Source organism: Protopterus annectens, chromosome 1.part1 (genome assembly GCF_019279795.1).
Source record: "Protopterus annectens isolate FY-2018-M chromosome 1.part1, PAN1.0, whole genome shotgun sequence".
NCBI classification, from domain to species: domain Eukaryota; kingdom Metazoa; phylum Chordata; order Ceratodontiformes; family Protopteridae; genus Protopterus; species Protopterus annectens.
Window position 1 is genome coordinate 110,121,166 of NC_056726.1, and position 25,964 is coordinate 110,147,129.

General features: G+C 43.3%; 1 protein-coding gene across 1 annotated transcript in view; it reads right to left on the minus strand.

Annotated features, from left to right (window-relative positions):
- Positions 1-25,964, minus strand: part of LOC122814218 (pleckstrin homology domain interacting protein) — a 2,625,611-nt gene that overhangs the window by 643,064 nt on the left and 1,956,583 nt on the right. Inside the window, 1 exon segment of the mRNA XM_044086823.1 lies at positions 10,176-10,237. Coding sequence (XP_043942758.1) covers positions 10,176-10,237 — 62 coding nt within the window.

Consider the following 25,964-nt stretch of genomic DNA (forward strand, 5'->3'; position numbering starts at 1 on the left):
TACATTACAGAAAGTCAATAAGAACCAAAATGTTAATGATCAGATAAAACAAATGAACACAATAATCAACACTATTAAAAGAAATTCATGTGATATAACAGAAGTAAATAGGATATATTACTGTCCACCCAAGAACACCTGTGTTACCAGTAAAACACAAGAAGCATAAAAATATATATACTTTTATTGTAGAAGCAACCTCTGTTAAAAAAAGAAGTTATGTACCTACCATAAAGTTCCATGTTAGTTGTCTTCTTCTCGCCTTCTTTCTTGCTGGTTGGGTTCGGAGCTGATCCTCGGCTCCGACTCGGCCATCTTCAAAAGCTCGAGAGCTGCTTACTGGCTCGAGGCCCCCCTATATCCCATGATGCCTAGCGCTAGATACCCAGATCTCGTTTGGTAAGTCTAACTGCAGACATAGCAATAATAAGGGAATACTATCCTAGAATGCATAAATCCTACTGGAGAGACTTACTAGTCAGAAGGAAATAGCCAGAGAAGACTCAGCCAGTGAAAAATCAAGAACAACTCTTCTTGGTCCACTAGGACAGGGGGATGGAGGGTGGGACGCAAAAAAGAAGGCAAGAAGACGACAACTAACATGGAACGTTATGGTAGGTACATAACTTCTTTATGTTGTCGATCTCACCTTCATTCTTGCTGGTTGGGACAGCGTCCCTAGCACCTAAAACCCTGGGTGGCTCATCAGAAGAGACTCTTCAGAACAGTGGAAACAAAATCAGCTCTGCGCCTGGAAACCAAATCCAACTTGTAATGCGAAATGAAGATATGTGGGTTGGCCCATGTAGCCGCAGCACAAATACATTCCATGGGCAACCTAGCCTGAAAAGCCACCGAAGTAGCTAAAGCTCTGGTGGAGTGACCTTTTGGTTTGACTGGTAATCTTTTATTCCTGAGTTGATATATGAATGTGATGACAGAAGTCAACTACCTGGATAAGGTTACCTTGGAGACCGGAAGACCTTGTTTACCTACTGCATAAGACAGGAAAAGTTGATCTGATTTTCTAATGTCTTTGGTTCTATGCAAATAAAAGCGTAGCTGCCTGTGAACATCTAACTGATGCAACTTACATTCCGCCCTGTTGGAGTGGTTAGGGAAAAACACAGGAAGGTCTATGGACTGATTCAAGTTACTCTCTGAAGAGACCTTAGGAAGAAAGGAAGGATTAGTCCTAAGAGCAACCCTGTCATTGTGGAACACGAGGTATGGGGGGACGGATAGAAAGAGCCTGTAGTTCCAAAACTCTTCTGGCTGAAGTAATAGCTACCAGAAAAAAGGTTTTCCAAGATAAGAACTTCAATGAACAAGAAGCTGCAGGTTCGAAAGGGGGCAAAATTAAAGAAGCTAAAATCAAATTTCGATCCCACGGTGGTGGAGGATCTCTCAGTGGGGGCCTGAGCAGAGTGGTTCCTTTGAGAACGGCTTTAAACAGCTTATGGGACATGATATTGTTTTCCAACAGGCCAATGTGAAAATTTGAAATTGCAACTGAACTCTAATTGTAGCGGAAGCAGACCCAGCATGGAAGAGCTCCGCAAAAAACTCCAAAATGTAGTGTACAGGGGCTGAAAAGGGGTCTATACTTTTTGCCTCTGCCCAGGAAGAAAAACGTTTCCACTTACTAGCGTAAGTTTTTCTGGTTGTAGACTTGTGTGATGACAAAAGGATTTCGTGCACAGAGGGGGAGACATCTGGGAGCCTGGCTAGGGTTGGAAGTGGAGCAACCAAGCCGTGAGCTGGAGAGAGTGTAGGGATTGGTGCAGCCCACCCGATTGATGAATCAGGATGTCTGGAACTAGGTCCAGAGTCCAAGGCTGCTCGAGAAGATGGAGATGCAGGAACGTGAACCATATTTGTCAAGGCCAGTAAGGAGCAATGAGGATCATTTTGCAACCCAATATGGTAGCTTTCTGAATTAGCTTTGGGATTAGGGGAAAAGGAGGGAATGCATAAAGAAGCCCCTGAGGCCAATCGTGGACTAGAGCGTCTCTGGTGGAATGCCCGGGAAGTGGAAGGAGAGAGAAGAAATTGCTGCATTTTCTGCTGAAGGGAGTTGCAAATAGGTCGCAGCAAGGTTGACCCCATTTGCGGAAGATTTGATCCGCAACTACCTGGTTCAGAGACCACTCGTGAGGCATGAGAATTGCTCTGCTCAGTCTGTCTGCTTTGACGTTGGACATCCCAGGGATATGTGTTGCAATCAGAAACCATTGGGAAGAGATCGCCCACTGCCAGAGTCTGAGTGCTTCTCGACATAGTGGGTAGGACCTGGTTCCGTCCTGCTTGTTGATGTACCACACTACAGACATATTGTCCGTTTGAATTGCAATAGTCCTGGTAGGAAGAGAGTCCTGAAGAGCCTGCAATGCTAAGAGCACGGCCCTCATCTCCAAGACATTTATGTGCAGATGATACTCGTGAGGTTGCCAGGTGCCTTGGACTGTTCTGCCCTGATAATGCCCCCCCCCCCCCCAATCAGGGAAGCGTCCGTGGTCACCATAGCCACTGGAGGGGGGAGAACAAATGGTCTGCCATGGAGCACTGATGTAGAGACCATCCACCATGCAAGATGCTTCTTGCATGCTTGAGTGACCATAATCATGTTAAGACATGGGAAGTTGCTGGAAGGACCATTGGGTAAAAAGAAGCCAGTGGAGAATCCTCATGTGAAAATGAGCTAGAGGGACAAGTACAATCGCTGCTGCCATGAGACCCAGAGTTTGAAGGACAAACCTGGCTTGAATTCTTTTGCATGCTAATAAAACCTTGACATGCTGATGAATCACTAACACCCTGTCTGGTGGGAGGCTCGCTAACATGTCTTTGGTATTTAAATTTGCGCCTATAAAGGTGATAGACTGACAGGGTGACAATGCAGACTTTTCGAAATTTATTGTGATACCTAGCCTGGAGCAAGTGTTGATAGTGCAGTCTCTGGCTCGCAGAATGTGATGTCTGATGGTAGCAGTGAGGAGCCAGTCGTTGAGATATGGAAACACCTGGAATCCTTGCTGTCTCAGGTGAGCGGTAACTACTGCCATACATTTGGTAAACACCCTGGCGGCTGTGGTGAGACCGAAGGGCAGAACTCTGAACTGATAATGGCTGGCTCCCAGCCGGAAGCGAAGGAATCTTCTGGAGCGTCTGTCCATTTTGATGTGGTAGTACGCATCCTGAAGATCTACGGAGCACATCCAATTGTCCTGACCCAGGAAGGGTAAAATGGTCTGAAGCGTGACCATCCGGAACTTCGTTCTTTGTACAGACTTGTTTAGTCTGCTGAGATCCAAAATGGGTCTCCAGTCCCGTCTTTTTTGGTACCAAAAAGAACCTTGAGTAAAGTCTGGATCCTTGTTGGTCTGCTGGGACTTGCTGGATGGCCCTTTTTCTTAGCAGTTTTGAAACTTCTTGCACTGCTTGGTCCCTTAGATTGGGTGGAACATCTGGAAGGGACTTGACTTCAAGGGGGTGCGAACGAAGGGAATTCTGTAGCCTCCGGATATGACTGACTGTACCCATTTGTCTTGTGTTATTGTCTTGCCAGGCTCTTGGGTACAGCGATAATCTTCCCCCGACTGCCTCCAGAGGTGGGCAGCCGGGCAACCCTTCAGGGATGCTGGAAGGGCTTCTCAGAGAAAGATTCTCTGCTGCCCTGATTTTGCGAACCCCCTCTGCCACGAGGGCGGCGTCTGTTATTGTTCCCTCCTCTGCCCCTGGATGGGAACGCACCACGTATGTCCAGCAAGACTCCCTGGGATTTCCGGAACCACATCTTTCCACTCTTCTGACCCTTAGGATATGGTCTGGAAGGAGTGGAAAAACGGACTCCTACGGCAGAGAGAGTCTTGCCTTCCTGCTCACACCTGGTAAGGGTATCTTTCACCTGTGATCCGAAAAGAGAGGAACCATCAAAGGGGGTGTTGGTGAAAGATGCACTGAAAGGTTCCACAAAGTTACATAGCCGCATCCAAGCGTGCCTCCTTAGGGCCACGCCTGTGCCTGCAGCTCTACTTGCACCATCAGCTGCATACGAAATGAGCCTCATGGAGGAGTTTACCACTGAATTAAGAGTCACCAGCTGGGAGGCTGCCTTAGCCTGGGCCCCCTCAGCTGATGGACCTTGGAGGGTATCTCAAAGCTCTTTCAGGAGATCCCTCTGAAGATGGATAAAGTGGCACAGGTAATTCAGGGACCGCATGGAAAAGGTCGCTGAAGAGAACATCCGCTTCCCATATCTGTCCATCGTCCTGGACTCCTTGTTAGGGGGATGGACAGATTAAGAAGTTTCAGCCAACTCCTTCTTTGTGGCCGCCGCTACCACCATGGCATCAACAGGGACACCTTTGGTCAAGAACCGTTTGTCCTGCGGTCCTACACTAAAAACTACAGTTTTTGTTATTATTGTATTTTTCTTGTCAAGTTTTATAGGACCTAAGCCAGTAGAACAACCTCGCAGCAGAAACGGCAAACGATCTAGCACCAGGCATCATGGTATACAGGGGGGCCTCGAGCCAATAAGCATCTCTCGAGCTTTTGAAGATGGCCGAGTCGGAGCAGAGGATCGGCTCCGAACCCAACCAGCAAGAATGAAGGCGAGATAAGACAACTTAACATCAGTTAATCCCTTTCATCTAAAGACTTCATCAAAATTGAGTCATATATCAGTCCCAGCTGTTTTATAGCTGGGTTTTAGTGAATTAACCAGTACTAGTTCTTATTACATCAAAATCTCAATTAACCAATCAAGGTTTAGAGAGAGCCAAAAAATAATTATTTTGTATGTAGTAACAAGAAATAAAAGTATATAAACCTTAAATACTTACAAATAATTGCCAAAAGGAATAGAAATACCACCAAAAAGAAAAGAAGAAATAGACGCACTTTGGAGAAATATCCATAACGACCCTGTGGAACATAAAGATGCTGAATGGATAGAAAAAGTAAAAGAAACCATAAGAATTTAGAATGTACAGAATATGAAATGGGATGAAGTAATGGCTAGAGAAACAAACAAAATTAAGCAAAGCTCCCAAGTGGAAAACCCCAGGCCCCGATATAGTACCTAACTTCTGGCCAAAAGTATTAACATATTTACATGAAGATTTAGCCCCAAGTAAGAACTTCTTATATGCACACCCTGAAGAGACAACAACGTGGTTAACAGGAAAAAAATGATACTCCTCCTTAAGAGTCAACCTGCATGTTATCCGAAAAAAAAAAAAAAAAAAAAAACTACAGATCAATAAATTTCCAGTGATGTATAAACTACCACATAAAAAAAAAAAAAAACTCAATCATGGCAAGAGAACAAAGGGGTAAAAGAAAGTTGTATAGAACAAATGATCACTTGTTAAACAAAGCCATAATGGAGAATTGTAAAGAGGAAGAACACAAGTATGGCATGGACAGATTAACAAAAAATTTGACAGCATCCCTCATTCATGGATAAAGCATTGCTTACAGATGTACAAGGTGCACCCTACAGTGATCAAGTACATAACTGTGGCAAACCACTTTGCAGCTATGCAGCTAAACCAAGACAAAGGACAAATTATTATCCCAGCTATAAAATTTCAGAGGAGGAGGATATTCCAGGGTGACTCCCTGTCCCTGTCACTGCTGCTCTTCTGTCTCGCCATTAAGCTGTCTACTTAACAGATTAAGGTCATTGTTACAGCTTGGCCTCCAGACACCAACAAAGTGTAACAACTTCTCATCTTTTTGTAGATGATTTAAAACTATATAGTTCATCATATGAGCAGCTGAAAGTGCAACTGGAAGTGGCCAAAATTTTCTCAGATGATATAAGAAGGTCATTTGGTTATGATAAATGTGCAAAAGCAACCTTTAAAGCAGAAAAAGCTGCAGCACCAAGAAAATATCAGTCTGGGACAGGAATGTGATATAAAGGAACTTGAGCAGGAGGGAGTGTACACATATTTGAGAACTGATAAAGAATCTACAATAAAACATGAACAAATGTGAACAAAACTCAGTAAGGAATATTTTAGAAGACTAAAATTAATACTGAAAACAGCCCTGACATCTGGGAACAAAGTCCAAGCTATATAAACCAATTTGCTCTTCCTGCTCTCACTTGTAGTTTAGGTGTGACTGACTGTCCCCAAGAGGTACTGGATCAGCTGGACAAGAAAACAAGAAAAATGCTTCATGCTTAACAAATGATATATAAAAATCAGTGTATACCAAGACTATATATTCCCAGTTCTGAAGGAGGTATGGGCCTCCTCGAAATTGATTACATGTACAGATCTGCAACTATAAGACTGCATACAAATCTGCCAACCTCGCAAAATCCATAGTGAAAGTTTTGAAACATGAAGAGAGCAAATCTAAGAGGACTTCCCTGCTTAGTTTAGCAGAAGCCTGTCTGTGTCTAGCAGGAATGGAAACCAAACCAGAAGAAAAAACAGGCAGCAACCAAATGTGCTTGGGGGGGTGTGTGTGTATATATATATATATATATATATATATATATATTAGTTGCAAGTATAGAAAACTCCTCAAACAACCCCATGTCAATCAGGATCCAATGAAGACTGGTTAAGGAGAGGTGAATTTAAACCAAAATGTTAAAGGTTAATACCAGCAGCCCAAGACAGTGGACTAGATACATGCTGGTTTATCTGTCGTGAGGCCTGAATAAAATCACCTGGGGTACCCTGTAAGGCAAGAAGAGCACCTCAATTTATTCTTGAAAGGAGATAGTTGAGATGCAGAAATGTGCAGTCGGGTGGGTTGGAGAGAGAGACCATAATACTCCTGTTATTCGAGCAGCTACTGTTATGCTAACTATATTCATAAAACTGTAATATTGTGGTAATATAATTTCTTTTAAACAGGAAGAGTACTAATGCACTATGCTACCAAAGTGACAACATGATGTCATGAAGTTACAACATGTCTTATAAAACCACTGTAGTAAAAACTGCCTCAGTTCTGAACTGAATGTGTAATTTGCAGTGTTAGCAGGATATGTGGATGACAGCCCCGAATGCTGCCTCATGGATAACTGACTCTGGTTCAGCTTATGCCGTGAGATGACACTGTGGAACCCTTTACTGTTGTTTTCCCTACAATGATCTTTCAACTGCAGACAGCCTTCTGGCAGCAAGGTAGGTCATGCATTTTTCTTCATCATCTGCAGGTGGGCAATGTTCACCATGTGGTATGTGGTATGTGTGATGTTACACTCATCCCCAAGACAATACAAGCAATGACAGTTTGGCTATGACTGATAACACAGCAGCTACAAAAACATTTGGCAGATTTTGAAAAAAGCATGCAAACACAAGAACTTTATTATTTGTGAATTTCAAAATAATGATTTAAACTGTGTGAGTGGCAGAATAAAAAATGATGGGCTCAGAATTTAAAGTATACTTATATAGTCAGGCAGTACTGCCACAGTGTGAGCTGGTGGCAAGCAGATGCACCCCAAACCCACAGGAAGATTCACACATTGTCACATTCAATTTCATGTATTTTTCATAATCCACAAAGGGTGAGAAAAAAATGCATTACCTTGTACCTTCTTGTCTTCAGTCCACTTCCAAAGTGTCTCAGTAGGTAAACTTACTGGGTTCATGGTATAACTCCAAAAAGAAAAGCCACATATAATGCCTTATCATCAAAGTACCAAATCCATCCACCCACAACTCCTTTTTCCCATTTTTGCACATGGGGTTGGGGTGTCACTTCAACAGTGACGATCATCTAGAGCCAAGGTTTACACCGCTGGGTGGCTAGCTCTGCCACGGTAGTTCTTCCAACACGCACGCACACACACACACGCACACACGCACACGCACACACGCACACACACACACACACACACACGCACACACACACACGCACACACGCACACACCTATGGCCAATTTGGAGTGTCCAATTCACCTACTGCATGTCTTTGGAATGTGGGAAGAAAACAGAGCACCCAGAGGAAACTCACGCAAACAGAAGCAGGACATGCAAATTCGCACAGAAGGCACCTCAGCCGATAATCAAACTGGGGAACCTCTTGCTGTGAGGCAAAACATAAAAAGAAACATAGTGAATTTGAATTAAGAAATATTTCCCCTCCAAGTTCTAAGAAAACAAAAAAAGCAGAGGTAAGCTGAGATAATCTACTCTTTTTAAGTGTCAAAAAAATATGAAAGGTTACAGGCCATACCTCCATGTCATTTCCTTTGTCTACAAGAGATCAGGAAGTCCCAGAGGCAAAGCCAAGTTAAACCCAATATGAAAATGCTAGCTAAACCTGGAGTGGGCACAAGTGCTATGTAATGTTAACACGTTCAAATGAATAATACATATACGTTACCTCAGACTGTCTAATATTGGGCAATAAACTAGGAGAATGGCACAAGCAGTTCCTCAGCATTTTAAGGTGAAGAGGACATCAGTGATCCTGAACTGCATGAAGACATCCTTAAACTTCTGACAGCCTTTCTTAGGAGGAGGAGGATAGGGATGAGACAGTACTGAGTTTCAATTCATCCATCCACAGCTCCATTTTTAAACATGACGTCATGGTGTCATATTATGAGTGACAATCTTCAACCTCCAAGTTTTAATGATGGCATCAAAATCGGGAATATGGAAAACAAAGGGATATAAAAGGATCTCCGTTTCTAAACTCTGAAAAGTCAGAAGAAAAACTGAAGAGTGGAATACACCTCAACCATGGGAGGAATGACATGCATTTTTGCATCAGTAATCCGTGAAACAAGATCACTATCTGTTTAAGGTAGGATGTACCATTCACAGAACAAATACAAGTGTCTTCAAAAGTGAAGTTTTTGCAGTGCATATTCAGATTCTAAGCAAAAGATCAAGACAGACATGCAAAAACCCAAGACCATACTGCAATGCTGCACTGTGAACATATGCCCATAAGATGAAGTGAATGCAGCGATGACTAATAGATTCATAGATTAGTACTAGGCTAACTGCCCTTGTGAGCCATTTTAAGCCTAGCCAATTATCCCCTCTGAGATTCAAACCCTGTACCTTGTGTTTGTAAGGCAAATACCTTAACCATTAGGCCACCCTCCCAACCAGTGGTAGGAAATCTTAGAAAATCTGAGAAATAAAACATGAACTACAAAAAAATACTACCAATAATGCAGCAAACAAGTGACTGACAATGTAATGTATGCACTGATTCTGGTAACTAACTGAAATGTTGGGACCTGCTAGAGACGGTCTCAAAACATGGAGACTGAATGGGTGAAAAAAAGACTGTGTCTGAAATGTCCATTTTTCGGCATACTCCCTTTTCTCCGAGGTATGGCAATCTTGGAGCTGGTATAAATAAGTTTGGGGGGTGCTGGGTGGCTTGTTCTCCTGCAAAAACAAAAAGGTTTAAAAGAGTGACCTTCAACATTCACTATTTTCCTGTTTTTTTGGTCTTTTTTCCTGGTTTGCTTGCACTTGGCATTTCAAGTGCCAACATTTTAATAGGGAACCACTGATTCTACTACTAGCAGTGAGAAAGAACTGAAAACAGGAGAGGCTGTCCTCCGGTTTTATGAATGGATCTTCATCACTATCAGTGATGAGTACTACCTGCAAAGCTTCCTAGACTGATGGCACCTACTGGCTAACCGATACTCTACAGGTACACCAAATGAGACTGCAATAATCACAGACAGCCAAATAAAGGATAGTCTATGACTATTTAGAAGATCCTATGCTTAGACACATGTGCACATTCCAATGTGCACCATGATATCATGTACCTGGATGCATAATCATTCTTGTCTGCCAAGACTGCCCGAATATCAGACAGACATCACTGTGAAACTTCTTCCAAATCAAGAAGTAACAATGAAATCTGGCACCTACACTAATGTTACATGACAGAATTGACCACTGCTACTGACATTTGAGGAAAACCACAAAAATGGTAATTACTTAATGGAGGAAAGCTGTTCCCATCCAAAGGATCATCAAGGGAAATGGGTAAAAGACAAGTGGTCAACAACGAAGAAGGACAAGGCAGAATGAAACCACTTTAACAGAAACCCGGAAAAAGGGCACTAAGCAGTGACTACTGTAGCTTTAACACAAGGAAATTTATTATGTAACAGACTAAAGTTTAACTCAATAAAAAATGCAACTCACCATCATCAGGTATGAGTTCCATATCCCAAGGACTCATTTTTTCAGTGTCTCCATTATCCCAGCTAAAAAACAAAATAAAATCATCTGCATCTACAATTATTAAAAATAATACACAAGCTTTATTAATGTTCTCCTACAAATGATAGTTTATGATAAAGTGTTACTGAACACACAAGAAATATAAATCTAAACTTTAAAACATTACACAGCATGACTGCAAAACATACCTACTGCGCTTCAAGAAATCAAGCCAAATAAAGTTCCATAAATATGCAAAAATGAGATTAGCAAATGAAGTTCTAAAATTGGATAAATTTCCCCAAGGCAGGGCTTGTGACTACAAAGCAAGTGTGGACTGTATGAAACAAATGAATGAAGAGCATGAACTGGAATGAAGCAAGGTGGAGCAATACTACAGCAGGGTAAACACTGAGCTAGTCTTCCAGCGAAATATGCTAGAACTAGTCTGAAAAGCAGAACTCATTTCAGACATATGAGGTGTTTGAAAAAGTTCCAACATAATATCACAAAACTCAACACCTCTAAACACAACTGGGTGCCCCGTACTGCTTGAACTACTCAAATACTGATTTGATGTAAACATACCATCACATGGGTTTCACACATTAACACCAGGACACTAAAGAAAAAGGGCAACTCCCACATCATTTTATCTATTCCCAATTTATTGCTACTCCAAACTGAGAAAGGCCCTGTCATATGCATGTATCAGAATAACAAGTTGCAGGCAAACTACTGCCACAGTAGAGCTCAGACGTTGGAAGGTTTATTGCACTTATCCTACTGATTAGTGAAAAATATGGCACTAGCGGGATAGATACGTAACAAGAAAAAAGTACCATTACAATTTCAAGGCCTCTACACCTATTGTGCCAAAATTCCTGAATCACATGGGCTAATGTTCAAACACAATAGACACACTGCACCTAAAGAATTACATTATCTTATGCTAGAGACTATTTGAAGCGCACTTGAGAATTGTTCAGTGTAAATTAAAATAGCATGTGATGTCATGTTTTAACTAGGAATGACCAAGAAGATTAAAATGATGTTAAAATCTCTAACACATAGCACAAAAGCAGCTGCAGAGATGGAATGGCACTTTACAAAATTCCTGTCAGGCCATTCAGTAAGGTTGCTACACACAGTTGCTTACAAAGTGCACATCATTAACCTCATCCAAGTAGTGGCATACATATAATTCATAACTTACTGTGCAACACAATGCATTTGACCAATAAACAAACAAAACTGAGATATAGCCACACTAACAATTACATACTGATGTAAATAATTCAATGTAATTAATTATGCAGAAATCAGAATGCACTTTGTAGATAACACTGTGTTGCATGATAAACAAAACACTTGTTCTCTTCCACTTTACTAGCATCGCACACTGCTGGCTGTCCCCACTGATAAACACTACCCATTAGCACTACGCAGTTGCTGATACACATCTGCACTTTATAACACTAGCGCTTATTGCAAGCTTGTGACAGCCTTCTCCTTTCAGCTTTTCCAGGTTAGGGGTCGCCACAGCGGATCATCTGTCCGCTCATGATTGGCAGTGGAGTTTTTACGGTGTTGAGTAGTCAGCCCGGCGTCCAACCTTCCACAAAAGGCACACACATTCACACTTAGGGCCAATTTAGAGTGTCCAATCCACCTACTGCATGCCTTTGGGATGTGGGAGGAAACCCACTCGACCACAGGGGGGACATACAGACTCCGCACAGAAGGCACCCTAGCCGAGAATCGAACCGGAGAACCTCTTGCTGTGAGACAGCAACGCTAACCATTGCACCACCACGGCCACCCTATTGCAAGCTTGTGACAGTACCTGGGGCATATTCACCAAGGACAGACTGACAGTAAAGCTGTAATCAACACAGACACAGACAGAAGTTTCAATAACAGTTTCCAGCTTGCTATGTAGACCACTTACCTTACTTAATTTCAGACATAAGTCATACTAACTTGATATCCCACACTAATGACTGCCACACAGTAGTAGAATACAGGCACCGGAATACTTTACATAACATTTGCATTTTATGATATCCATATGGCCCTCTACAGCTGCAGCAAACACAACCAGATAGGCATATACAAAATAATAAAATCACTGGCAACCCTTAATGGGAATCAAAATGCTTACTTATTTAATTACATATTAAAATAGTAAAAATAGTGCTTCAGTTAAAACGCTGTCAAAGGTTCCATTCACCTCGGTACAAACAATATTCTCGTATACTGCAGCTCAGTTCGAATGAGCCAATCAAAAACAAGATTGATTACTATATGCCATATCAAAAACAAATTATATTAAACACTTCATAATCATTTCATTGTTCATCCTCAGACTGTAAGATTTCTTATACAAAAATAAACAATGCGTCCTTTTTCAACATTTCAGAAATATTCAAAAACAAATCAGAATAAGGATAAAAATACATAAGAAAAAGTTTCATTACACTTGGATCTCTTAAAGACCCTGACAGTTACTACAGAATGTGGCCAAATGTGATGCATACACAATAGCCACAATGAGGAAAGACTTCATTATCATCTTTGCAGAACTGTAAGGTGTTACCACTAGTGTTAATCAGCACTTTCCAGAGGTAATCATCTATGATGGCCCATGAATCTCTTTGGCACAAACACCACCCTAACCTCAGTTATTCTCCCACAGACATGCACACATCCAAACACATCACTATCCCCATTACCTGTCCCTTACTTTAAGGAAGGTCCCTGATGTAATATCTTATTTTTCCCTGCCCCCTAGTCAATCACAGATAATTACAGTGAGTCGATAATGCCACATATTAGTGTTTCATCATACATAGTGTTCTGAAACTGCATTGTGATGTTAGACCTGCTGCTCTTCTAAGTTTTTAAGTTAATCAGAATAATTAAAATGTCTTTCCGGAGTTGTTTAATGCTCTTCCTAGCTTTGTCCAGATGTCTTCAGCATGCAAGTATAGAGGTATGTCAGTCCCCCACATTTTACAGAATCTCCTGATTTTGCCTGTCATAACTGCCCTGTCATGGGTAGCTCACAGACCATTACAGTCAGTTGATAATGCCACACACATTAGTTTCACACTTCTTCTTGTTCAGAAACTACATCAGCATGCAAGAGCAAGCTTTCACATACTCTTCAGATAGCATACAGGGGTAAAGCTCTGCTTACTTAAACTGCTTTCTGTATCAAAGGTACATGGCTTGAACCACTCCCCCCTTTTTAAAATTACATAGGGTAATATTTATATAATCTCCATGATGTCTAGTGTTACTGTAGAGGACTAAAGCTCTGCTATATTACAGCACTGCTCCCTGTGCCAAAGGTACACATTTCAAAGTTTTTTCACCTTGTATTATTATTTTTTTAAAGACTTTGTGCATTTTATATCAGCTGACTGAAGTCTAGCGTTACCACAAATGACTAAAATTCTGCTTGGTTAACAGGCTGTTTTCTGTGCTTACGATACAGGATTCAAAGCCTTTTCCCAACCTTAGCATATTCACTATTCCTGATATCTAGTGTCTCCCTTGCCTACACTTCTTTTTTGCTGCAAGACTGTTTTCTATTAATTTGTAAGCGGGTTTATGGTATTATTTAAATAGTATACCTGGTGTCTAGTGTTCTCTCCCAATACTGCATGATGTGCTTTTAAATTTAGGCGAAGTTAAAAGATATGATAGTCCCTCCTCCCACCTGATCACACTCATGGATACACGCACCATAATTACAAATGAGGCAGTCACACAGTAACACACACACACTCATCTGAGAACATTCATCCATTCCCCTGCATACACTCATATGCAGTCACCCCCCCCCCAAAACATACCATTACTTGTTTGTTAACCTCCTTCGCACTTACCTCTAACATGATCTTACCAACAGAAAGTAATTGAACACTTTTTTGGGCTAGTTAATTAACTTGGCCAAATGAGCTAACTTGTGCATCAAAGTGATTCTCTGAATCACTCAGCTTCATAAATGCCTTGCTGCAGGACATTTCTAGGGGGAGAGTACATGGCTGTCTAGCATACACAGCTCCCCCAGAATGCCTCATTGTCATATACCTCAGTCGAGGAGACTGCCCACCACTATGTTACTAAAGGCCATATAGGATTCATTGCTAGGGCCCTGTCCCTCACTCAGAAAGGGCCACTGCTAGCAGTAGCAGCCTGTTTTGGGGCTTTCTGCTAGCAGAATCCCTTTCTTTGTTACTAGTGGCTCTAAAACGGTGACCATTAATAATAAAATCTTTTTTAACACCTTTACTAAATTATCACTTATGACACAGTCACACATACGTTAATAGAAAAGAAAAAACAAATTAATGTTTTCATTTATACATAAATCACATTACATATAGGTTTTCTTTCCAACAACTTTCATTTACTCCATTACATAAATTGCTCAATTCCTGTTAAACTTTACTCTCCTTCCTTAACATCATTTTGCATGTATTGTTACCACATATTCCATTTATGTCTATGTAATTTGCGCCTTTCCTTCTCTTACAATCCCATTTCCAGTTCTTTTATCATTTTTACAACATTCAGTACTTTAAATGCAGCTGGTTAAGCTTTTGATTTCAATTTTTTAATTTATTATCCAGAAATGCAAAAGCTGAACAACCTCTTACATACAGCAAGTTCCTGTATGCCTCCATGATCCAAGGTACATACGATACAATCATCTATACTCAAGGAATTCCTGTATGAAATTAAGCCGCTTTAAACTATCATCTGAAGTGACAATATACCAGTGTTTTTAGTTTCAAAATTAGATCAATACCTCCTACAAAAGGTGCACATTGTGTAACAAAACCAACATTCTCATTCCCTAGTATAATCTCGTATAATTCCTTTTTCTTTACTTTCCACCTTCTTCAACAAAGAGACTAAATGAGTGTGAATATCCCCCTAGAAGAGGTGGAGGAAAGAAAAGGAATCTGGGGTACAAGTCCAAACAACAAAAGTCAAGAAGCTCTTCAGGCTTCGCACAGAAGCTTGAACGTTTACTCCTTACTCTATCACATATAGCCCAAGCTAGCTTTAGTGTACAATGCAGGTGTCAAACTGTCCCTAAGGCTGAAGTCCTCCACATGAGGCTCTGCCCTTCAAATATCCCTTATTTCTACACCTCGGGCTGCAAACTTAGTTGCAGAATGATGTGGCGGGTTCTGTCAACTGGGGCCAGCCTTACCAGCTGAGCTTGTGGAAAATCTCAGAATGGGAAAATGCAACCAAATGTACTGCTAATTCATGACTAGGTGACTGAAGAGTTCACTACCATGGATCAGGCTGACTGATAATGTGCCCAAACACATCAATAATGGAAAGTATGACATTGAAACCGAGAAATCCACACATAAGGTAGAAGCCAGGAATGCATGCCTCCTCTGTGGAGATGGAGGGACGGGAACAAGTTTTTTCGATAGACCACAGGAAATCCAGAACTGTAGGATCTTGAGGACATTTTTTTGAAAGTGACTCATTTCCAAGAAGGGTTAAAGTCCCTGTTGACCCCTCTTCATATTGGTCCTCAGGGCTACACCAGGGGTTGCAAGCCTTGAAAATTCTCTAGCTCCAGCAATTTACCATTCAGTCTGCACTCCTGAGGTCATCCTGCTCTCAAAATACATTCCAAGACTGCTAATTCATCTAAATGTGTTTTTTTTGCCGCCTTTTCAACTGCTCTACTTTAGTATGATCTTACCAAACAGCAACTGTGTGGTCAAATAATTTATTGAATATTTGGGGACTAGTGAAGAGATGAAAGAGATAATTCATAGTTTATATCCAAATGTGCTTTTGTTACATTGTTATTTGCACCCTACACTTCTTAATACTTTACAGGGAAAAAAATGCATTATCCCACTGTATAATGGTGAAATTAATACTAAATCTATTAATGCTTTTTGGAATTCATAAATTCCAACGCCTTGGATCAACTTACCACACCTCCACCAGGGGCACCAATATCCGAGACCTGGTCATTACCAACATGGGCAACCGATGCTTCACACCAGAGGTCAGTTCCTCATTGGTTAGATCTGACCATTAGCTAATCACCCCAGACATCCACATCCCGCCCCCACCCCCCATTAAGGTAACCACCGTAAAAAAACTTCTCCAAAGCCAACTTCATGCTTTTTAAGACAGAAGTGGCAAACTTCACGACACCCATGCAGACGGAAAGTAGAAGTACTACTGCTGAATCGTACACCAATGCAGTGTACGAGTACATACACGTGTGCATGGACCGTGCCATCCCAAACAGAAACAAGACACTCTCCTCCAAAAAAGGAAGCCAATCTAGTGGTCCCCTGCCATAAAGAAACTCTACAACAGAAGGCAGAACTGTCGAAAAAAAAAGAGTAAAATCACATGATTGGAAAAGCTCACTTGTCAGCATCAGTAAGTAGCCGAGATCCCTCAAAAATGCTCCAAAACTAGTTACGAAAACAAAAACATCACAGATTCTAAAGACAACCACAAGGCATTCTATAGTTATGTCAAGAATCTCAATGGCAACACACAGTACAGTTGTGTACACTTACCAAAAATGTAGATGTTCGAGTGTATTCACTGTTGCAGTCATTACATTTGGGTTATCTGCTTGCAGGTAGCCCTCAGTTGGCCTGATTAACAAAGTCTTGGGCCCTGTGTCGGTTGCTGTTCCTTCTTTCATGACGTCAGGTCGTCAGGGGTATAAAACATGCAGCCGACGCCATTACATCAGTTTTTCTTGCCCCAGATGTCAGGTGCCCCCCTAATGGGAAGCAATTAAATGTAAAAATACAATGGTATTCCTCCAACAAAAAGGCAAATACACCAAAAAGCTTTTAAGCATAGTAAAGGAAAGTAGAGGTATAGCCAAAAGAAGCAAGGGGGCTGGAGGGAGGGTAACCAGGACTGCAACAGTGAATACACTCTAACATCTACATTTATGGTAAGTGTACACAACTGTACTATGTTCTTCATGTTTCACTGTTGCAGTCATTACATTTGGGTAGATTCCCAAAGCTATGGTTGGGAGGAGGAATTTAGATAGCATTAGGACCAGCTATAAGGCCCTGCAAGACTGCAGTGGCAAAGCCAGCTCTGGATTTAGAGAAAACTGGCAAATGATAATGCTTGGTGAAAGTATGTACAGAACTCCAGGTAGCAGCTTCTAGGATGTCCCTGGTAGGGACGCCTCTGAGAAAGGCTGTAGAGGTACATGCAGCCCTGGTGGAGTGAGGTCTGATCCCCTGAGGGATAGATTTTACATGGTGCTTATAGCAGAAAAGAATGCAATGGCCTATCCATTTAGAAATGGTTTGCTTTGAAATAGCCTTCCCCTCTGCCCCTGCAGCAAATGCCACCAGCAGTTGTTCATATTTCCTTTGAGGTTTAGTCCTGTCCAAGTAGAATCTAAGTTGTATGTGTACATCCAAGGAATGCAGTATCCATTCCCCTTTGTTCTGTGGATTGGGAAAGAAGGTTGGAAAATGAATGGACTGATTAAGAGCCACACTGGTACCCCTTGGGCATGAAGGATGGATTGGTTCTGAGGGACACCCTGTCTGCATGAAAGATGATGAAAGGCTCCACTGCCATAAGGGCCTGTAATTCAGATACCCTTCTTGCTGAAGTGATTGCTAAAAGGAAGGCTGTTTTCCAAGAAAGAAATTTTAAGTCTGCAGTAGCAGTTGGCTCAAAAGGAGGTAGAGTGAGTTTCTCCAAAACAAAGTTAAGGTCCCAGGGCTGGGGTTGGAGCTCTCCTGTGTGGTCTCAAATTTTTGGCCCCTCTGAATTAACTGCTTGAGCAGTGGATGAGAGAAGAGAGGAGGTTCTGTGTTATAAGCTGAAATGGCTGAGGTGTGGATTTTGATGGAGGAAAAAGACAGGCCCTTGTGAAGCATCTCAGTTAAGTATTGCAAAATCTGAGGTAAATTGGGCGCTGCTGTGCTCATCCCTTGAGACTGGTTCCAGGCACAGAATCTTTTCCATTTTTCAGCATAAGATTTTCTAGTACTAGGCCTCCTTGCCTCTAAAATGATATAGGTTCATAGGTTCATACTAGGCTATCTGCCCTAGGGCATTTATAAGCCTAGCCAGAATGTGCTTGGCTTTCGCCACCCATTTCAAATTTATTTTGCTATGCCCTTTTTCGAGGTTAGTATACTGTGCCTCTGTCTAACAGTGACACAGAAGTGATACCCGGAGTAAACCTACGATCTCCCATCCACTCATCAAGATTCCTCTTGAAGAGAGTCAGTGAGGGACTCTGCCTAACCTGGACTGGGATTTTATTCCAGAGTGAAGGGAGCCTCTGGGTTATGAATCTGTCCCTCCAGCATGTCCTATTTATTTCAGTGCTGAGGTTCAAGTCTCTCGAGCGCGTAGCTTGATGGGATTTGGATTTTCTGAGGTGCAGCATGTCCATTAATTCCGGGTTGGACATGGCTTTATACGTCAGGCACAGATCGCCTCTGAACAGGCGGTATGCCACTGAGTAGAGCTGGAGTTTCTTTAACCGGGCAGCATATGGCATCTGTTTGAGCCCTTTGATCCTCTTGGTGAGGTACTTTTGGGGTCTTTCCAGTTGCTGCAGGTGTCTGGTAAGGTACATCCCAAAAGGGGCATTGTACTCAATTATGGGCCTGATGAGGGATGAGTAAAGAGGCACGATGACCTCCCCTGATCTAGATGTGAATCCCTTCATGATTAGGTGGGCTATATAAAATGTTTTTCTAACCACTTTGGCCACGTGGTTGTCAAATGAGAGATTGCTATCAACTTGGGTCCCCAGGTCCCTAATTACTTCTTCTGTACTTAATGGATCACCACCTATGTGGTAATTTGTGGGCACTTTGTTTTTGCCAAAGAGGATGCCTATACACTTTTTGGCATTTAGCTTGAGGCCATGGCTCTGGCACCAGTTGTCTGTTTCTATGAGGCCCTTTTGGAGGATGCTTGTGTCGGCTGGAGAGTCGATTATGGCGCCCAGTTTGCAGTCATCTGCGAACTTGGTCAGCCACAGTCCTTCCGTGTTGGCCTGTACCTCCGAGAAATATATACCGAACAAGAGAGGTCCCAGGACTGAGCCTTGTGGGACACCACTTGTAACTGGTTTGGATTCTGACATGGCTCCAGCAATTCTAACCATGTGGGTTCTGTCCTTGAGCCAGTTTGCAATCCATCTAGTGACATAGGGGTTTATATTTAAGCTGGTGAGCTTATCTATAATGCCCGAGTGGGGTATTGTATCAAAGGCTTTTGCGAGGTCCAGGTAGGCTGTGTGGACCACCTTCCCCTCGTCAATGGCCTTGGTGACTGTTTCAAAGAAATCAACCAGGTTTAAGAGGCAGGATCTGCCCTTAACAAAGCCGAACTGGGGAGGATCCAGTGTCTGTAGGTCCCCAATATCTTTATTTATGAGGTCCATGATGACCCTTTCCATAGCTTTGCAGACCAAGCTAGTCAGGCTTATGGGGCGATAGGTTCCAGGATCCGTTGAGGCACCACCTTTATGGAGAGGGACCACTATTGCTGTACGCCACTCTTTGGGCACATGTCCTGTAGTAAGGCTGAGACTGAATAAGAAGTTATGTACTCACCATAACGTTCCATCGAAGTAGGTAGCTTCATTTGTCTGCAACCTGTGGGTCTTGGATCCGATATCGGATCCGAGCCTGCAACTTGTTTCAAGCTAATGGATCCTAGCTCCTCCCCTCACCCATAATCCCCTGCCAACCCTCCATGACCTCAGATCGAGTTTGCCCCTCAATATGTACCCAAAAAGGGTATCCAACTAACATAGATCCGCTGAAGGCCAGGGGGAAGGAGGGGGGGATGGTTGCAGACAAATGAAGCTACCTACTCAGATGAAACGTTATGGTGAGTACATAACTTCTTAATCTGAAGTAGGGACTTCATTTGTCAGCAACCTGTGGGACAGAGTCCCCAGATACCTGAATCTTGGGTGGCCATCATGGAAGGATATTGCGGAGCACCGCAGAGCCAAAGGATGCTCTCCCTCTAGAAATCACGTCCAGTTTGTAGTGGTTAATAAAGGTATGAGATGAGGCCCAAGTGGCTGCCGAACAAATATCATCCAATGGAACTCTAGACTTGAAGGTCGCAGAAGTAGAGATGGAACGAGTGGAATGTGCGTGAACTCCTTCAGGTGCGGGTCTCCCAGAGGCTTGGTACGCTAATAGGATACATTGTGAAATCCAGCGTGATAGAGATACTTTTGATATTGCTTTCCCCAAATTAAATTTGGCAAAGGAAACGAACAGCTGGTCGGATTGTCTATGACCAGCTGTTCTAGGAGTATAAAAACGTAGCTGCCTATGAACATCTAATGAGTGCAGCTTGTACTCTCCTTTATTCTGATATTTAGGGAAGAAAACCGGTAAATTTATGGATTGATTTATATTGGTTTCTGATGCTATTTTGGGAAGGAAAGAGGGATTGATCCTGAGGTACACTCTGTCCGGATGAAAGATCAAATAAGGAGGCTTCACAGAAAGAGCTTGAAGCTCCGAAACTCTTTTCGCAGAAGTAATGGCTACAAGGAATGCTGTTTTCCAGAACAAGAATTTGAGATCTACTGAAGCAGCAGGTTCAAAAGGTGGAGCAGTCAAGGCTTGAAGAACTAGTGAAAGATCCCAAAGTGGTACGGCTTCTTTTATAGGGGGTCTAAGCAAAAAGGTGCCCTTGAGAAAGGTTTTACACAACTTTGCCGACATCAAAGGCCCTGTATCATGTCCCACATGGTAGTGGGAGATGGCAGCCAATTGCACTTTGACAGTTGAGCAACTAGCGCCTTCCTGAAAAAGTTCGGTTAGGAAGTCTAATATCGATGGAAGAGGAGCCGTAAAGGGATCTAGATTATGATGCTCCGCCCAGATGGAGAAACGTTTCCATTTACTGCGGTACACTTTCCTGGTGGAGGGCTTATATGCTGCCACAAGGAGAGCTTTGACTGGTGAAGAGATACCGGGAGTCCTAACTAGGAGTGGAACTGGAGCAACCAAGCTGTCAGCTTCAAACCGTCCAGATTTGGGGTCGGCAAGTCCGACGGATGGGAGATTAGATCCGGACTGGGATCCAGAATCCAAGGAGGATTCACTAGGTGAGACAACAGGTAAGGGAACCAAATTTGCCAAGGCCAGAATGGGGCAATGAGGATCATCCTGCTCCCGAACAACGAGGCTTTCTGTAAGAGTTGCAGCATCAGGGGTAGAGGAGGATAGGCATAAAGTAGACCGGGTGGCCAAGCATGCACCAGAGCGTCTCTTGGAGTTTCCCCTGGAGGGGGAATCAGAGCGAAGAAATTGCCGCATTTGGTGTTTGAGGGAGAGGCAAAAAGATCGCAGCAGGGTTGCCCCCCTATTGCGAATATCTGCTTCGCTACTAGTGGGTTGAGAGACCACTCATACGGGGTAAGGAGGGTGCGACTGAGTTTGTCTGCTAGGATGTTGGTCTGCCCCGGAATGTGCGTTGCAATCAGAAAGCGGTTGGTGGAGATCGCCCATTTCCACACTCTCATGGCTTCGCAGCATAGAGGGTAAGACCTGGTTCCCCCCGGTTTGTTGATGTACCAGACAACCGACATGTTGTCCGACTGAATTGCAATCGTTCCTACGGGGAGGAGATTCTGAAGTGCTTGCAATGCGTACAGCACCGCTCATCTCCAGAATGTTGATATGCCGGGAGGTCTCTGTATCGTTCCACGTGCCTTGGACCGTCCTGCCTGAATAATGCCCCCCAACCCGAGGTGAGAGGCGTCCGTGGTCACCGTGGCAAGAGGGGGAGAGGTGCAGAAGGGTTGGCCCGTATGGAGGTCCGGAGCATGGAGCCACCATAATAGAGCCCTCCTGCAAGCCTTGCTGATAGCAATGGGGTGATAAAGAGGAAAAGACAGAAAGGACCATTGTACTAGAAGGGTCCATTGCAGTACCCGCATGTTCAGACAGGCGCATGGAAGGAGCGTTATCGCTGCCGCCATTGAGCCCAGCGCCCTCAGGACCAATTCCGCTGGTGGGGTCTCTGATTGGAGGATAGCCCGCACATGGAGTTGCAAATTCCGAAGTCATTCGGACGTTAGAAAGGCTCGTAGCTCTCTGGTGTCTATTCTGGCTCCTATGAATTCTATGGCTTGTGTCGGGGCCAGAAAGGATTTGTCGGCATTGATGGTGATGCCTAACTGTGGGGCTAGGCGGAGAAAGAAATCTCTGGCTGAACAAAGTAGATGCCTTGTTGGGGCGGTCAGGAGCCAGTCGTCCAGGTACGGAAAGACCTGTATTCCCTGGAGTCTCAGGTGGGTCGCAATCACTGCTAATACCTTGGTGAACACCCTGGGGGCTGTGGTGAGGTGAAAGGGAAGGACCCTGAAAGTACAGTTGTGTACACCTACCATAAATGTAGATGTTCGAGTGTCTTCACTGTTGCAGTCATGACTGTAGGTTTCACCCCTGCCGGCAGGCAGTCCTCGGTCGGCCAGAATCCCAAAGTCTGGGTCCGGCGTCGGCTGTTCAACCATGCTCCCTGACGTCAGAGCGCCAGGAGTACAAAGCTGACAGCCAACGCCATCTTCTCCAGTTTTTCTTGCCCCAGATGTCAGGAGTCCCAAAATGAGAAAGGTCCCATATCCTTTGCAAATACACCTCAGAAGAATGGTGAAAAAAGGAACCACACAAAAGTAAAAATAAGAGGGGACAGGAGGGAGGGAAACCCAGACTGCAACAGTGAGACACTCAAACAGCTACATTTATGGTAGGTGTACACAACTGTACTATGTTCATCGTGTTTCACTGTTGCAGTCATGACTGAAGGATAGAATCCCAAAGCTGAAAGAAAGGGAGGTGGTCATAAAGAAGAAGGGGCGGCTAAAAGGCCCTGCAAGACTGCAGAGGCAAAGCCTGCCCTAGACTTAGAGTAGAGAGGTAGATTGTAGTGCTTAGAAAAAGTATGCACTGAACTCCAAGTTGCAGCTTCCAAAATGTCTTTGGTAGGAACTCCCCTGAGGAAGGCCGCAGAAGTGGCAGCAGCTCTGGTGGAATGAGTCTGTATACTCCCTGGGATTTGCTTTCCATGGTGTGAATAACAAAATCTGATTCCATGAGCAATCCATTTAGAAATGGTCTGTTTTGAAATGGCTTTACCTTGGGAACTTGAAGCATAAGAAAAACAATTGTTCTGATTTTCTGATGTCCTTGGTTCTGTCCAGGTAAAAACGTAGTTGTCTGTGTACATCCAAGGAATGTAAGATCATTCCCCCTTTATTTTGAGGAGTGGGGAAATAAGTTGGCAAGTGGATAGTTTGATTTAAAGCCACTTTGGAAACCACCTTAGGCATGAAGGTAGGATTAGTCCTCAAAGATGCCCTGTCTTGATGAAAAATAATATAAGGTTCCACAGCCATAAGAGCTTGTAACTCTGAAACTCTCCTGGCAGAGGTTAGGGCTAACAGGATAGCTGTCTTCCAAGATAAAAACTTGATGTCAGAAGAGGCAGCAGGCTCAAAAGGAGGCAAGGTTAGTTTTTCCAAAACATAGTTGAGATCCCAAGCATGAATGGGAGGAGATCTAGGTCGTCTTAAATTCTTAGCTCCTCTGAGAAACTGTCTCATGAGCTGGTGGGAAAAGATTGGAGGGTCTGTATTATAATGAGTAGAAATAGCAGAGGCATGTATCTTAATGGAAGAGAAAGAGAGACCCTTATGTAAGAGATCTGTCAAGTAAAGTAAAATTGAAGGAAAGTTTGGAAGAAGAGGATCAGAATCCTGAGCCTGCATCCAGGAACAAAATCTTTTCCATTTTCCTGCATAGGATTTTCTAGTGCTAGGACGTCTGGCTTCTAAAATGACATCCATAACCTGCTTGGGTAGGAAAGAAGAAATCAAAGGCCCTGGATTAACCAGGCCGCCAGGCTGAGAGTTCTGACATGAGAGTGTAGAACCTGACCCTGATGTTGGGACAGAAGTTTCGGAGACTGAGGTAAATCCCAAGGGGGCTCCAGACATAGGTTTTTTAGAGTTGGGTACCAAAACTGTCGAGGCCAATTTGGGGCCAGCAAGATCATCATCTTGGGCTTGTCCTGTTTTATCTTTAATAAAACCCGTGGAAGAAGAGGAAGAGGCGGAAAGGCATATCCCGAGAGGTTCCTCCAACTGAATGATAGGGCATCCACTTTCCAAGCTTCTTTGTGAAAAGTCCTGGTGCAGAAATTCTGTAGTTGATGATTGAGATGAGATGCAAAGAGGTCTATGTGAGGACATCCCCCGACTGCTGTTATCATCCTGAATATTTTGGTGTCCAGCATCCACTCGTGTGGATCCGAAAGGTTTCTGCTCAGACTGTCTGCCAGGAAGTTTTGCTTCCCTGGTAGAAACTGAGCTTGAAGGTCCAGATTGCAAGCTAGAGCTGTGTTCCATAGATCCATGGCTAGTCTGCAAAGGGGGTAGGAATGAGATCCCCCCTTGCTTGTTTATGTACCACATAACTGTGGTGTTGTCTGTCCGTATCAGTAGTTGTCCTGGTTATAGAAGATTCCTGAAGGCCATTAGAGCTTTCTGAATGGCTAACATTTCCTTTAAATTGATATGCAGGTGCTTCTGATCCTTTGTCCAAAGGCCCTGCAGACAGTTGCCCTGAAAATGGGCTCCCCAAGCATAATCCGAGGTGTCCGTGGTTAGAATCTGAGTGGCAGGAGGCAGACAGAAGGGTTTCCCCCTTTGTTTAGAGTGCATGCCCTGGACCACCAAAGAAATTCCTTTTGAAGGCAAGGCAGGACGGAGATCAGTATGTCTAAACTGTGGCAATGCTGAGACCATACACTTTTTAGGTACCACTGTATTTTCTTCATGTGTAGTCTTGCATATGGTACGAGAAGGATGCAGGAGGCCATGTAACCCAAAGCCTGCAGGAATCTCCTTGCAGATAGCTGAGTTAAAGTTGCCAAGGTTTTGAAAGTTGAAGCCAGCTGTAATTGCTTTTCGGATGTCAGAAATGCCATCTGGGTTGTGGTGTTTAGAAGAGCACCCAGAAAAGTTATCTGCTGTGAGGGTGTCAAATTTGACTTTTATATGTTTACAGAGAATCCCAGGAACTTGAGGAGGTTCTGTACAAACTCTAGTTGCTGGAGTAAGACATCCTTGCTGTCTGCCTGAATTAGACAATCGTCCAGATAAGGGTAAATTTGAATTCCCTTGAGTCTACAGTAAGCTAATACTGGAGCCAGGCATTTGGTGAAGACCCTGGGCGCAGTAGACAATCCAAAGGGCAGCGCAGAAAATTGAAAGTGCCTCAATCCGGCCTTGAACCTGAGGTATTTTCTGCGTTCCTGCCTGATGGGAATGTGTAAATATGCCTCCTTTAAATCCAAAGTTACCATCCATGCATCTTTGGATAGCATTGGAAGTAGCTGCTGTAGAGTAAGCATCTTGAATTTTGGAATCTCTAGAAAGGTGTTCAAGATCGACAGATCCAGAATGGGTCTCCATGAGTTTTGCTTCCTGGGGACTAGAAAGAGCCTTGAGTAAAAACCTTGTCCCATCTCTGAAAGTGGAACCAGTTCTATGGCTTTCATAGCCAAAAGAGCTTCCACCTGGTTTAAGGCCTCTGTCCATTGATGTTTTGGAAGGTCTGGCCATCTGCTTGGCCTTGGCAGGGTATGAAAATGGAATTTGTAACCTCTTAAAACCACATCCAGAACCCACTTGTCTTGGGTTATATGAGTCCAATT